Source organism: Pelophylax lessonae, assembly GCF_965119305.1.
Source record: "Pelophylax lessonae genome assembly, chromosome: 2".
Lineage (NCBI taxonomy): Eukaryota > Metazoa > Chordata > Amphibia > Anura > Ranidae > Pelophylax > Pelophylax lessonae.
The window spans coordinates 96,861,517-96,877,231 of NC_138769.1; the positions used below are offsets into that span (position 1 = coordinate 96,861,517).

General features: G+C 48.7%; 1 protein-coding gene across 1 annotated transcript in view; it reads right to left on the reverse strand.

Annotated features, from left to right (window-relative positions):
* SCAF4 (SR-related CTD associated factor 4) overlaps nt 1-15,715 on the reverse strand; it is a gene marked incomplete at its 3' end in the record, with an annotated part of 191,281 nt that overhangs the window by 96,109 nt on the left and 79,457 nt on the right. The window contains exons 13-16 of the mRNA XM_082246363.1: nt 13,780-13,880; nt 1,836-1,949; nt 1,468-1,624; nt 1,197-1,351 (exon numbers count right to left, since the gene is read on the reverse strand). Of these exons, the coding sequence (XP_082102489.1) occupies nt 1,197-1,351; nt 1,468-1,624; nt 1,836-1,949; nt 13,780-13,880 (527 nt within the window). The remainder of the gene's footprint in view (nt 1-1,196; nt 1,352-1,467; nt 1,625-1,835; nt 1,950-13,779; nt 13,881-15,715) is intronic.

The window sequence follows — 15,715 nt, forward strand, 5'->3', positions numbered from 1 at the left end:
GATTCCCTTTCCCCCCCCCACACGTTTCCTGTGGCAGTTGGTTATGCATCCAAGGTCTATGACGCGAGTTTGGAGTGGTTTGAATTTTACGTTTGTTTTTTTTTACCCTTTTCTTTTTTCTTCCTCTAATTTATACTTTTTGGCTGCTTTGTCTTTTGACAAACTGGAAAGATGACCCTATACATGCCCATTAAAGCCCAACGCTAGTACTTCTAAAGATTGGCAGGAAATGAAACTTACGAGTTATAAAAAGGGTCTCCGAGTACGTGCCGCTTTGGGGGGAATAGCAACTTTAAAGAGCTTTATAAACTAGAGGAGTTTGAACATTGGCATACTCAAGGGCTCCAATTTATCACACTATTCTCAAAATGTTCTGAGATCTTTTCAGGATTTGCAGGAGTCCTATCAACTCCCCGCCATGACTTCTTTAAATTTTTTTTTTTTTTAACATACTGTCACCAGTGCAGTACATCATAACTGCTGTGGCAGTGATCAGGACACTGACTGGTGCAAGTGAAAAAAAAAATGTTTTCACTTTTTACGTTTTTTTTAAAACACTGACCACAGCAATATAACATTAACATAGTGACATTGTACTACTCTGGGGAAGTGATCAGTATTTTCTTTTTTGCACACATTATGTTTGCTTATAGCACTACATTTCATTGCTATAAGCAAGCACTTTACTGAATGAAATATATTAAATTTTTTTGTTGTGATTGATCACATGGCACAGATGGGCTGTGATTAAGCCAGTCTGTAGCATGTGATCACTATGATCAATCACAGAAAGAAAGCCATCCATTCTTTAGAACCGTCATGTGACCTTCTGTGATTGCTTACATCCGTACTGGCAGCGGGCCAGTACAGTGATCAGTCACTGGCTGTGACTGGTTGACACAGCTGGTAACAGATCACCCCATGGGCACATATGAGGCACGATTCAGGATGACATCATATGGCGTACTCCCAGATGGATGAGAGTCCCGCCCAGCCATTAATTGACTACAGCCTGGCCAGGAAGTGGTTAAGGACAGAGTTGAAGCATGATACATTTAAAATGGAGAGTGCAGTTAGATGTATAGGATACATTTTATGCACCTGCTAAACCAGAGCTCTAGGGGAAATTTCATGCAAATCATTTCCAATAAATCATTCCACCTGAAACAGTAACTTAAAATGTGAACACTACTTACCACTACAGGCAATGCTGGATGAACCTGAAGAGAAAGCAGAGATACAGGGGTAGGCTGGGGTCCAGGCGAATTGTTTTCATTTTGAACATTCTCAGCTGTAGACCCATTTTGGGATGGGTCTGCAATCTCTGTCTTTTTACTAACAGTTTTCCATTCTGCAAAAAAAAAAAAAAAAAAAAAAAAAAAAAAGAAAGAAAATTACCAAAACGTAAACTATCTATAAAGTAATCTGATCGCACCTTACTTTACCACTTATCAAAGTGATGTTTACCTGAGCACATTGTATCATTATCCAACATTCCTCCTTCACACAATGCCTCCAGCTCCTCAGGTTTGATTTTACTCCATGGTATGTACGTAACACCGATTTCTACATCCCAGTACTGCTTATACTCTGGTTTAATTCCTTTATTTAAAGCCCATGCAATCTGTAAAACAAGAAAGAAAATTTCATGAGTGATGACACAAAAAAAAAAAAAGATGTACACACGGTAAACTTCCGACTGAACTCAAAGAAATCTACTTTTTAAACCTCTGCAACAGGCTAGACACCTTTAGAAAATGTTTATATATGACCACCCCTTAGCCAATTTAGTATCTTTGTACAAGAACTCAGAAAGTACATTTGGAACACTTTACCTTTATTGCCTTTGTGTTTACTTTGTAGTTTCCTCTGCTCAGTTTTTGTAAAGCACGATATGCATCCATTCTGTGAACCATTACAATGTATGCACAGCCTCTTGGGGGTATCATCTGAAAAGAAGTCATAGAAAACATCACTCCATAATGAAAGCTCAACATCAGACTGACTTGTACAGACAGCCCCTGTTCACTAGGTTTACATTCAATGCTTTTCCCAAAGCAGGGCCTAGAAAAACACTTGGCAGACTAGATCACCAGATATTTTGTGTGATAAAAAAAAAAAAATTATATATATATATATATATATATATATATATATATATATATATATATATATATATATATATATATATATATATATATATAAAATTCTTGACTTACCTGTAACCATTACCTGAACACAGGCTCTTTAATGGCTTTGCTGCCACCGACGCAAGGCATACGTTGGCAGCAGCAGGAGTATTCTTGTCAAGGCATCTAAAAGCTTTATAGAGGAAGCAATTAGGGAGACTAGAAAGCCACCCATCGATTCCACAGCCATATAACAAAGCGGGTCGTGGCGGCTAGAGAGACTAGGTCCAGTTCACACCATAGAAACGCAGTCCAGATGCGTTTTTGACGCAGAAAAAAAACCACACTGGACTGCATGTGGTGTGAACTAGCCCTAGGAGCAAGTTGTAGCAAATTGCACCCGAAACTGCCATCCACTAAGTAGAACTTGAAATAAGTGAACAGAAACCTAGATTAGCCTTGCAAACCTAAGAAACAGAAGCCCAAAGGAGGAAACCGATTTTCCAAGGTCTCATTCACTCCGTGTATAGTGACCTACGTTTTTTTCCACACTGGATATATGCAGGTCAACACTAAGACCATAGAAAAAAAATTGGATTTTTGACTTATCGTAAAACCCATTTCTCTGATGTTCACTGACAGACAGCTCCTGATCCTTATAACCATTGGGTTATACTAACCCCTACAGGAGTAGGACACTAGGCAGAAAAGAATTCTGGCTACAAGCATGGGCAGTCCTAGGAGGTATACTCCCTCTCTCCGTTATGGTTACAAGCAGTGTCAGGAGAATTGTAACTCCACAGAGGGGTGGGTGCTGTGTTTGTCAATGATCATCAGAGAAATGGGTTTTAAGGCAAGTCAAAAATCCCATTTTCTCTTTTGTTCATTGACAGACACAGCTCCTGATATTCATAACCATTGGGACGTCCCAAAGCAGTGTTAAACATGAGGACTGGGAAGAGCAAAACAATTCCCAATGCTAAACTGTAGCCAACCAGGCAACAGGAGCTCAACCAAACAACTGGAGCCCACTTGGGGAAAAAAAAAAAACACCCACAAAGAGGATCAGGTCCTCAAACAGCAGCCTACAAAACCTTGTGGCCAAAAGAAGCATCTGCAGATGCCAACACATTCACTTTATAAAACTTTGTAAACGTGTGCACCGACGACCAGGTGGTTGCCTTGCATACCTGCGTCACCGACACCCGATGACAGAAAGCCCAGGAGGCACTAAGCGCCCTAGTAGAGTGCCTTGACAAGGAAAGGAGGAACCTGACCCCTGATGGAATAGGCCTGAACCACCATCTGTCTGCTCCATCTGGAAATGGTCACAGAGGAAGCAGACAACCCTTTTTGAGGTCCATCTGTGAGCACAAAAAGACTGACTTCCTGAAAGACTCCATAGCTGCCAAGTACACCCCCAATTGCCCGGTTCCACATCCAAGGCATGCAAGGCAATTTCCTTCGGATGTTAGGCCTGGGACACAGGGAAGGCAACACACAGTCTTTATTCAAATGAAAATCAGACAATCTTTGGAAGGAATGACAGACCACCTTATCCCTGTGAATCACCAGGTAAGGGAAAGGTAAGGGGAACGACAGGCCAACACCGCCAGTTCAGACACCCTGCGTGCAGAGGTGATAGCCACTAAAAAGGCCACCTTCTGGGATAGCTTAAGCAGGGGAATCTCCCAAATGTTTTCAAAGGGAGGCTTCTGTAGAGCTGAAAGCACCAAATTAGGATACCAAGGCGGCAACAGACTGCACTGGAGAAACCCAATGTCGGACACCCTGAAGCAAGGTATGCACCAGGGAGTGTGTGGCCAATGGTCAATGGAAGAAGACCACCAAAGCAGACACCTGGCCCTTGATAGTACTCAAGGAGGCCAATTTCTGTTCAACCCCCCGTTGAAGGAAGGTCAAGATCCGAGCCACGAGAAGGAGCGAGGAAGAGCCCCAAGAGACTACATCACATAATGTACGTCTTCCACGTATGATGGTAGATTTCCCAACCTTTAAAAGTAGGAATCACCGACTCCGATAGACCCCTATCCTTCAGCACCTGGCATTCAACAGCCATCAAAGCCAGCAACTAATCAGGATGGAAGATAGGTCCTTGGGACAGCAGATCCTCGAGAGGAAGCTGCCAAGGAACGTCGTCGTACCAAGCCCGGCGAGGCCAGTCCATAGCCACCAAGATGACCAGAATACCTTTTGTCTCGATCCTGCATAGAAGTCTGGGCAGAAGCTTGAGAGGAGGGAAGGCGCAAATCAGATGATACTGACCCCACAGGGCCAACAGGCGTCTGTGGAATCCGCCAGAGGATCCCTTGACCGAGCCACAAAACTGCACCTTTCTGTTGAGCTGAGATGCCAACAGACCCACCTAGGGTGTGCCGCACCGGAGACACAGCTGAAACACCTCCGGATTAAGGTACCACTCCCCGTGGTCCAACGCCTGCCGACTGAAGTAATCCGCCTGCCAATTTTCCACCCCAGTGTACGGCGGAGAGAGCTGGAACAAACTGTTATGCCCACCTTAGAACGCTGGCTACCTCCAGAGCCGCCAGGACACTTCCTGTGCCCCTCTTGGTGATTGACATAAGCTAAGGCCATGCCACTGTCCGATTGAATGCACACTGGACGACCCTGAAGATGATCCGTCCAATGATCCACACACAGTCTGATCACCAAGAGTTCCAAGACATTGATCGGGAGTTTGGACTCTACCAGTGTCCAGATACCCTGAGCAGAATGCTAACCGATGACTCCTCCCCAGCCGGACAGGCTGGCATCCGTGGTGACCACTGTCCAATACAAGGAGGAATGATTTTCCCAGCAGAAGCGCTGGAGAACGAAGCCACCTTATCAGGGACTCCTTCGTGCTCCGACACAGCCAGATCTGATTGTCCAGGGACTGCGGAGTCTTGTCCCATTTGGTAAGAATTTTCATTTGCAGGGACCTCGTATGGAACTGTGCAAACGGAACTGCCTCTAGGTAGACACCATCAGACCAAGCGCCTGCATGCAAGTCCGGAAGGATGACCATTTGTTGGACAACAGGAGGCGAATTTCAGCCTGCAATTTCTGGAGTTTGTCCAGAGGAAGGAGCACTCTGGCTAAGGCCGAGTCCAGAGTTAGACCCAGATAGTCCAGCTTTGTGGATGGAAAAAGAGCAGACTTCTGAAAATTCTGAATCCAACCGAACTCCCGCAGAGTTCAGTTTTGTGATCTCCACCAGAGCAGGGGGGAGACTCCGCTTGCAGGGGGGAGAGACTGCTCGCAGAAGGAGATTGTCCAAGTAGCCCAGTACTGTGATCCCCGTTGGCGTAACAAAGCTAGCACCGGGGCGAACACTTTTGTGAAGATCCGAGGAGCAGATGAGAGACCAAAGGGTAACACCGCAAACTGATAATGCTACTCTCCCACTGGAAAGCGGAGAAACCGCTGGTGACTGGCACATATTGGAATTTGAAGGTAGGCATCTCCTTGATATCGATAGAGACTAGGAAATCCCCCCAACGCAGGGATGCCACCACCGTTTGGATGGACTCCATTCTGAACTTCTGTACCTGCACAAAGCAGTTTAGCGCCTTGAGGTCCAGGATTGGACACACTTTGCCTTCCTTCCTGGGAACTGTGAACAGGTTTGAGTAAAAACACTGAAAACGTTCCGAGGCCGGAACTGGGACAATCACTCCTTGAAGGGACAAATCTTGTAGCGTCCCAAACAGGCTCTCTAGGTGGTCTGGGGACAGGAGCAAGTTGGAAGGAAAAAACCTTGCCGAGGGACAAGAACGAAACTCGATCTTGCAGCCAGACTGAAATACTTCTTGGACCCACTTATCTTGCACCTGGAAAGTCCACAGGTCCAGAAACCAGCAAAGACGTCCCCCCACCTCCGATACGGGTGAGGGTGCACCTTAATGCAGAAGGCGTCTTATCCACTGGTCTGGAGAAACCCGATCTTGGCTTGCCAGACCATGTTAGTTTGGATCCTTCAGAAGAGGTCCTGAAAGGCTTTGAGCCCTTGTCTGTCGACCCTGAAGGACAAAAAAAACTTCTTATAAGCTGAGAAGGAAGGCCCACGTCTACGACGAGGTTCCTTGCCCTCAGTAGCCTGTGGAATAAAAAGTACCCCCCCCCCCCCCCCCCAGTGAGACCTTTAATGATGTCATCCAGGGTAGCTCCAAACAGGCAATCTCCTTGAAAAGGAAGATAAGTCAATGATCCGAAGACCAGCACTTGAGCCAAAAGACATGCTGAAGGACCACTGCCAAAACAGAGGCAAGTCATCAGGAGGGCCACATCCAAAGAGGCATCACAGAAAAACCGCAGCCCCTGGACTAGCTGGTCTGCCAGCTTGGCAAAGGCAGTAGGGAGCTGTTCCCCCCTCCAGGACACTGTGAAGGAGCTTAGTCCACTCGGTCAGTTTGCGACAATAGGGCAATAGTCGCCGAGCCGGCCAGAGTATGTGGGGATCACAGCCTACAGCCGAACCCTAATGGCCAGGGACTCTTCAACTAAAATCATGGTCGCCTTGTTTAATCTTGAAATCACTACCGGTGGCAAAGTCCACTTCTTAAGAAGGGACTCCTCATAGAGGTAACGCCTAGTAAAGCGTTTAGGGAGCCCACAGGGACGCTTTGATCATCCCCACGCTTATGAAAGGGAGGAACCCGGGGGTCCGACCGAGCCAAGGAGGGGCCCACGTCCACCCCAAAACTCTCCAGGGGGAGAAGGCTACTTACCATATCAGGAACAAGGCGGGCACCGCTTCATACAGAAAGGGAGGGAGTATACCCTTTGGGACTGCCCATGAATGTAGCCAGAATAATTTCTGTCCAGTGTCCTACTCCCGTAGGGGGCAGTATAACCCAATAGTTATGAATATTAGGAGCTGTGTCCGTCAATGACCGAAAGAGAAAACGGAATTTTTGTAAAATCTTACCTGTAAAATTCCTTTCTCTGAGTCCTCCGACAGTCGCCGCCTCTTCATATTCGTCACATAGGGGGTATTAGACTTTGCTCCTAAGGAGTAGCTAGGCAACAGAATATGTTAACATTAAAGCTTTTAACATATCCCACCCTCAAGGGGTGGTCCCCTCAGTCAATACCCTCCTACTTCCTGCAACCATATCTCAGTTTTAGTGGAATAGCAGTAGAGTATACAACCAAACCCCAAAAGAGGGGCGGGGGCGGCGACTGTCGGAGGAGGACTCAGAGAAAGGAATTTTACAGGTAAGATTTTACAAAAATTCCATTTTCTCTTACGTCCTCCGACAGTCGCCGCCTCTTCATATTCGTCACATATGGGGACGTCCCAAAGCAGTGCAAACATGAGGGGTGGGAAACGCATCCGCGCCGAAAAGGCAACGCAGTCTCCGCATCAAAGAAAGGAACCTTACCAAAGGAAGGAAACCAGCTGGGCAACAGGAAAAAACAGGTGCTCAACAGGAGCAACAACCCAGGAAAAGACAAATAACCATGGGATAAAAAATTTTTCCCAACAGCCAGAGGTCCCCAATAAGGGACCCTAGGGAATTGCCGCACTAAGAACCTTGCGGCCAAAGGAAGCATCCGCCGATGCCTGAACATCTACTTTGTAGAATTTTGTAAAAGTGTGTACGGTCGACCAAGTCGCCGCCTTACACACCTGGGCTACAGAAGCCCCATGATGACAGGCCCAAGACGTACTCAGATCTAGTAGAGTGCGCCTTCACAGGCACAGGGGGAACCTTCCCCTGCAAGGCATAGGCCTGTTCAATGGTCTGCCTGATCCATTTGGCGATGGTAGAAGCCGACGCCGCCATGCCCTTCTGAGGACCCTCTGGAAGAACAAACAAGGAATCCGTCTTTCGAAAAGACTCAGTCGATTTAAGGTAAACCCTTATCGCCCGAACAACATCCAGAGAGTGTAATCTCACCTCCTTTGGATGTTTAGGCTTCGCGCACAGCGAAGGCAAGACAATATCCTCATTAAGATGGAATTCCGAAACTCTCTTCGGAAGAAAAGAAGGATTAGGTCGCAAGACCACCTTATCCAAATGAACAACCAGATACGGAGACTTGCAGGACAAAGCTGCCAGCTCCGACACTCTGCGAGCCGAAGTGATCGCCACCAAAAAGGCGACCTTTTTGGACAACATAGACAAAGATCTCCCTGATCTGTTCAAAAGGAGCACGTTGCAACACAGACAGAACGAGGTTCAAGTCCCAAGGGGGCAAAGGATCCCTCCTAGGAGGAACCAGATGCCGCACACCCTGAACAAAAGTGCCCACCAAGGAGTTGGAAGCCACGGGACGTTGAAACAGAACGGCCAGCGCAGACACCTGACCCTTGATCGTAGCCAGCGCCAAACGCTGATCGACACCCGTTTGAAGGAAGGACAGCACTCGGGAAACCGAGTAAGTGCGGGGAGAAAATCCCCTGGACTCACACCAAGCAAAATAGGCCTTCCAAGTACGGTAATAAACCTTCCCCGAGGAAGACTTCCTCGCGTTGATCAAGGTATGAACGACCTCTGGGGAGAGACCCTTCTCCCTCAGGACCTCGGTCTCAACAGCCAGGCCGTCAAAGCCAGCGACTGTAAAGCAGGATGGTATATCGGTCCTTGAGACAGGAGATCGTCTCGAAGAGGCAGACGCCACGGGGCGTCGACCGCCAGATTCACGAGGTCTGCGTACCAGGACCGGCGAGGCCAGTCCGGTGCCACAAGAATCACCGTGCTGTGTTCCGAGTGTAACCTGCGAAGGAACCTGGACAGCAACTGAATCGGTGGAAACGCGTACATCAGCCTGTACTGATGCCACGGGGCCACTAACGCGTCCGACGCGTCTGCCCGAGGGTCGCGCGTCCTTGCCACGAACCTTCTCACCTTGTTGTTGAGACGAGACGCGAACAGGTCCACATCTGGAAGACCCCACTTCGCGCACAACATCTGGAAGACAGCCGGGTGGAGAGACCACTCCCCCTGATCCAGGGTCTGGCGACTCAGATAGTCCGCCTGCCAGTTCTCCACCCCCGGAATGTGAACCGCCGTTATCGCCGGGACATGAGTCCCGGCCCAAGTCAGAATGTCGGCCACTTCTCGAGCCGCTCGGGCACTCCTGGTGCCCCCTTGGTGGTTGATGTAGGCCACCGCCGTGGCATTGTCCGTCTGCACCCGAACCGGGCAGCCCCGCAGCCGGTCCGTCCAGCGATGAAGACAGAGATTGATCGCACGCAATTCCAGAATGTTGATCGGAAGGGAGGACTCCCCCTCCGACCAAGTCCCCTGGGCGGACAGAACGCCCAGAACACCACCCCAGCCCGACAGGCTGGCATCCGTGGTGATTACCGTCCACGAGATAGGACGAAACGACTTGCCCCCGGACACCATCGGGGACTGGAGCCACCACAGAAGGGCTCTTCTGGTGCGATGACTCAACGAGACTGGAAGATCCAGAGACTGAGGTCGCCCGTCCCACATGGACAGGATCTCCGCTTGGAGACCCCGCGTGTGAAACTGGGCGAAGGGAATCGCCTCGAAAGCCGAGACCATCAATCCCAGACATCTCATGCACGTCCTTAGAGACGAGTGCGGAACGTCCCTGAGGGACCTGACTTCCTCCTGGAGAGTCCTGAGTTTGTCTTCCGGCAGGAAGACCTTTGCCTGTACCGAGTCCAGAACCATTCCCAGGTAGGGAAGACGAACCGACGGACTCAGTGTCGACTTTGGATAATTTATCGTCCAACCAAACTCCTGCAGAGTTTGTATCGTGACAGACGGTCCTCCTCCAGACCCTGGCTGGTCGCAGACCGAACCAGAATGTCGTCCAGATACCCCAGGACAGAAATGCCCTGGGCTCTCAACAATGCCAGAACCGGTGCAAGCACCTTGGTGAAGACCCGCGGAGCCGAGGCGAGACCAAAAGGCAACGCCACGAACTGGTAGTGATCCTCCGCAATGGCAAATCGAAGGTACCTCTGGTGACCCTTGAAAATGGGGATGTGAAGATACGCATCCTTCAAATCGATGGAGGCCATGAATTCCCCCGGAACGAGGGCAGCCACCACCGACCGCAGGGATTCCATGCGGAACTTGCGAACCCGCACAGAGCGGTTCAGAGCCTTCAAGTCCAGAATTGGACGAACCTTGCCCTCCTTTCTGGGCACGGTGAACAGATTGGAATAAAACCCCCGAAATCTATCCCGATGAGGCACCGGAACCACCACTCCCTGAGCCCTCAGGTCCCGCACCGCCAGGTGTAGGTCCCGCAAACGCTCTGGAGACAGTTGAAGATTTGAGGGAAAAAATCTGCTCTCCGGCCGAGAGAGAAACTCGATCTTGTAACCAGATCGAACGATCTCCTGAACCCATCTGTCCCGCACACGGGCCAACCAGGGCTGAAGCAAACCGAGCAAGCGTCCCCCCACCCCAAAACTGGGTGAGGGCGCCCCTTCAGGCCGCACTGTTATGGGCTGCAGATCTGGATTGACCGGACTTCTGTTTACCAGACCAGGGCTTCTTCTGAGAGCCTTGACCTTTGAACGGCTTGCCCTTGTAGTGCGGCCGAAAGGCACGAAAGGACCCCTGAGGGGGCCGAAAATTAGCATGCTTCTTCCCAGAAGCCCCCTTAGCCTTGGGGAAATGGGGCAAGAGAGTGCTCTTACCCCCGGTGATCCCCTTAATCAACACATCCAAGGACTCCCCAAAAAGGCGAGACCCATCATAAGGTAGATTGGCTAAGGTCTTACGTGAGGACTGGTCCACCGACCAACATTTCAACCAAACCAGGCGGCGAGACAACACCGCCACGCTGTGCACACGTGCAGCCAACGGAACCAGGTCCAGGTCCGCATCACACAGATACATGACACCCTGGTGGATTTGATCCACCATATCCAGGGTCGCCGGCGAGGCCGAATCGGCCACTAGGACGCGCCTAAGCATCTGCGTCCAACTTGCGATCGCCTGGGCCGCCATGAGAGAAGCAAACAGAGCCTTAAGCATAGAACCCGTAACAGAATAAGTATGACGGGCAAGAGACTCCAATCTCCTATCCGTGGCATCACGGAACACAGGGGAATCCTCTGCAGGAATCGCAGTGGCTTTGTTTAAAACCGCAATTGCGTGATCCACTGGGGGAGGCACACACCACCTTTCATCAGTGGAAGGCGAGAAAGGATAACGCAGCTTGAACCTACTTGGTACAGCAAAAGGTTTGCGCAGATTGCGCCATTGTTCCTTAACAGCGCGCTGAAAATCATCATTGCAGGGAAAAACCTGCGGCGTCCTGCGTTTTCTCTGCGTCCCATAGGCCGCCAAGGCAGCGGGGGGACACACTTCATCCTGCAAACGCAGCGTTTGCTTTATGGAAGCAATCAATTCATCCATGATTGCAAGCTCTTCAGGCGAGCCAGGGGGAGAATTATCAACCCCCTCAACTTCAGCCTCCACCTCGGACCCCACTAGATCTAGGGAGGAGCGGGACCCCGATAAGGAGGCCCCCGCCATAACATCCCCATCACCTTCACCCTCAGAATCAGAGGAAAGAGCAACTCTGGGTCTCTTAGTAGATTGAGCAGCCACCAGCATCTGCACCTGAGCAGCAAGGCCAGCCACAATAGTGGCTAAATCCCCCCCTGGGGGGGAAACAGCGGTCCCCTGGCTTTCCACCAAGGCGGTAGGAAATTTGCCCTCCTGAGAATCCATTGCCCCTATAATGCCGGATAATAAAGGGTTAACTGCCCCTTTAAGCAAGCGCGGCGAGCGCAGCCCACCGCACCACACTTAAGCACAATGAGACCCCCACAGGGAATATTCAAACTGAACACAGGCAATGGATAGCAAGAACAGAAGGATAAAACCTGAGGAGACCCTCGCCGCTGCTGCTGCCTCGATCGGTGTTCCTGGAGAAGAGGAAGTGATGCTGCCAGGGCGCTCTATGAAAGCCTATGGAGGCTACAAGAAAATGGCTGCCATGCATGTAAAACATGCGGCCGGAGCGAGTGTAGGCAAAATGGCGCCGTTTGGCGCCGAAACCGCCGCTCCACAGTGCAGTAATGCACACATGTCATCCATGTATAAGAACACATGTCAGATCGCCGCAGCGATCGCTGTATAATGCCCAAACATGCCATAAAAACATGCCCCACAGCACACAGCTTCTCACACTGACCAGGCTGACACACACAGTGTCACACAGCTCCCCCCCCCCCCTTGCAGCCCACAGCATGCAGCCGAGAGATAGGGAGACAAACAGTGTGAATAGAGGCAGGTTACACAGTCCCAGACTGACACCCCCCCAGACAGACAGGTCCCCACATAGATACACTTACCTCACATGGCGTGGGGGACCCGCACAGGCGAACAAGCCGCTGCACATGAGGCAGGGAGAGTCGCATACAAGACGCACAGAATGGGGTTAAGAAACCGCACAGCGTCAAGTGAGGTAGCCACCTCACCAATCATCCCTGCACCGAACAGGGATGGGTCGTTCACTGTGCCAGGAGCGTTACCTGGCTGAACGCTCGATGGCAGGCTGGGAAGCCACTGACCCACGACCTGCGACCAGGGGGATCAGCCCGAGACCCAGCCCGCATGATCCTCTTCATCAGAAGAACTAACTAACGCTGACAAAAAGAACAGCTATGTAAAGGTAGAGAGAAAACTCAAACAAAAATTCAAAAAAGAAGAAAGAGTCTGGGGCAGAAAGCCCCAGCACAGAGAAAGCCAGCCACTCCTGACAAGCTAGACATTAAAACTGAGATATGGTTGCAGGAAGTAGGAGGGTATTGACTGAGGGGACCACCCCTTGAGGGTGGGATATGTTAAAAGCTTTAATGTTAACATATTCTGTTGCCTAGCTACTCCTTCGGAGCAAAGTCTAATACCCCCTATGTGACGAATATGAAGAGGCGGCGACTGTCGGAGGACGTAAGAGAAACAATGATTTTCAAAGTAGCCCACTCTCACCACAACATTGACATAATTCAGAAAATGCAATTTTTTCTGAATCTCACCAAAAGGCACCACATGTAACAGTACAGCAATGCACCATGTTGCTGTGAAGTGACATGAATGAGGTGGATGAATAAGGCTTGTGGTTGGGGGACAACAACAAGCAGTACAATGTGCTGAAATGTGCATTGCACAACACTAGCCTTCACGATAAAATGCTGCATTTACAGGCCAGTGTGAACTAAACCATAATGCAGCAAAAGCTGAAAAGGTATTTTTAAGAAAAAAAAAGAAAAAACCCTTTTACAGCATGCACCATACCATATACAGTGAAAAAAAATACTTTAGGAGGTTTCAAAACCGGACAGAAGCAAGAAAAACATATAGAGATTAACGTTAAAAAGGCAAAGATCATCTTTAGGCCTCAAGACCGCTTTGCCCTTTTGCAACACCAAGAAAGGCTCATTACAGGATAAGGCCAGGAACTTAAGACTCTTCCTCAGAGGTATTGGCCAAAAAGCCACCTTAGGGGCAAGGTCAAAGAAGGTAATATACCCAACAGGTTAAAAGGGTGGCTTACGGAGAGCAGAGTGAGAATTTTCTCTGAAAACAGAATGGCCAAGAACAAGATTTACCCGTTAATTATAATTGGGGCAAAATGTTGACAAAAAGCAAAAAAAAAGGAATTATGAAAATGCACTTACATTGATTGACTCAATGGGTCCAAATTCTTCTAAAAGGCTTCCAACATCCTGCTGGGTGGTTCTTTTGTCCAGCTGCCCAACCCAAAGGGTAGTACTGCAAACTGTTAAAACGAGAGAACATTATAAAAAGCATAATTTTAGGGATCTTTTTCACAGTCACAACTACATACCAACAAGTCCTCAAGATCTCAACGGCTTTTTATCAGTGACCAAATGCTCCGTTTGGCTGGGTTAAAGCCACATTGAAGTCTGGTATAAATCTTTTTAAAAAAAATTCTATGTATTTATGCTTAACCCATAATGTACCTTCTATTGTTCTCAACCGCCCGCAAATTTGGTTTACTTTTTTGCTGCTGTGTTCAGACTTCCTGTTAGAGGGTGGCTGCGTTTGCTCTATATGGCCCCCGTGTATGTAGCCACCCTCTCCTGCTAGCTCCCGAGATGGATTATGAGATTTATAGCATGCATACAGCAGTGAACAAGAATGCAACTAACAAGCACTGCTTGCTCCAAAAATGTGGAAGTGAGGTGGAAAAGGAGGTTTAGGAGCAGAGTTTATTACATGGAGGTAGACCCAGTAAAACTTCCTCATTAAAAATATTATAGGACTATTCAGCAGTCGATTTATGTCATTTTTTTCTAGTAATGGCGGTGATGAGCGATTTTTAGCGGGACTGTGACATTGCAGTGGACAGATCGACACCTGGGCATTTGTAACACTTTTGGGGGACCCGTGACATTACAGTAAGCAGTGGTAAAAAAAAAGCATTGTTACTGTACTGACACTGGCAGGGAAGGGGTTAACACCAGGGGTGATCAAAGGGTTAAATGTGTCTCTAGGGGGTGCTTTTTAACTGTGTGGGGGAAGAACTTGCTAAATGAACACAGAGACCTGTGTTCCTAAATAAGAGGAACACAGGATCCCTGTGTTCATTACTGACAGCGGTCTGCCGCGTTTACAATGGCAGACCGCCTTTCTGTCTCCACGGGGAGCGATCGTGGGTGCCCAGTGGAAATCACGCCCGTCAGACCCGCTGATTGGCTTCCATTGGTAGCCAAATCGGCGCGCATCCCTACTAGTGGTCCTGCAAAACAACATAGTTACGTCGTTTTGCGGGACAGAGCGGACCTGCAGCAGTATATGTACTGCTGGCGTTCGGCAAATGATTAAGAGTCCAGCAGTGTACTGTTTACATGCTTGGAAGTTACATTTCATTTAGTGCTGGTTGCACCTATGCCTCAAGTTCTTATTGACTAGAATTGGGCACTTTAGTAAACACCTCATGCCAGACCAGCTCCAAAGAGAATTTAATTGCTGAAGATGTTAACACTGACCAGGCTGTGGCTGTGCAAGGAAGGCGAGTAGAGGGAACTGCAGTAGTATGTTAGTCCAGTTGAGTTCAGGAGGGCTGGGTGCATAGGTTAGAGTTAATTTAACCACTTTCAGACTAGAGGATTTTCCCCCTTAATGACCAGGCCCTATTTTGCAATTCGGCACTGCGTTAATTTAACGGATAACTGCGCAGTAGTGCAACGCTGTACCCAAATAAAATTTATGTCCTTTTTTTTTCCCACAAATAGAGCTCTCTTTTGGTGGTATTTGATTACCTGTGTGATTTTTATTTTTTGCGCTATAAATAAAAAAAATAGCGACAAAAAATATTTTTCATATTCTGCCATATAACATTCCCAAAAGAAAAAAATTAAAAATCTAAATATTTTAACATTTTAGGCCAATTTGTTTTCTGCTACATATTTTTGCTAAAAGAATAAGCCCCCGTTCACACTAAGGCGACCTGGACGCCTCACAGGTCGCCTCCCATAGGGAAGCTGCGGACCCGTTCTAATAGGAGCGACACAAGTCGCTCCGACTTAGAAAAAGGGTCCGGAGCTTCTTTGGGGCGACCAGGAGGCGACCGCCATAGACTTCAATGTT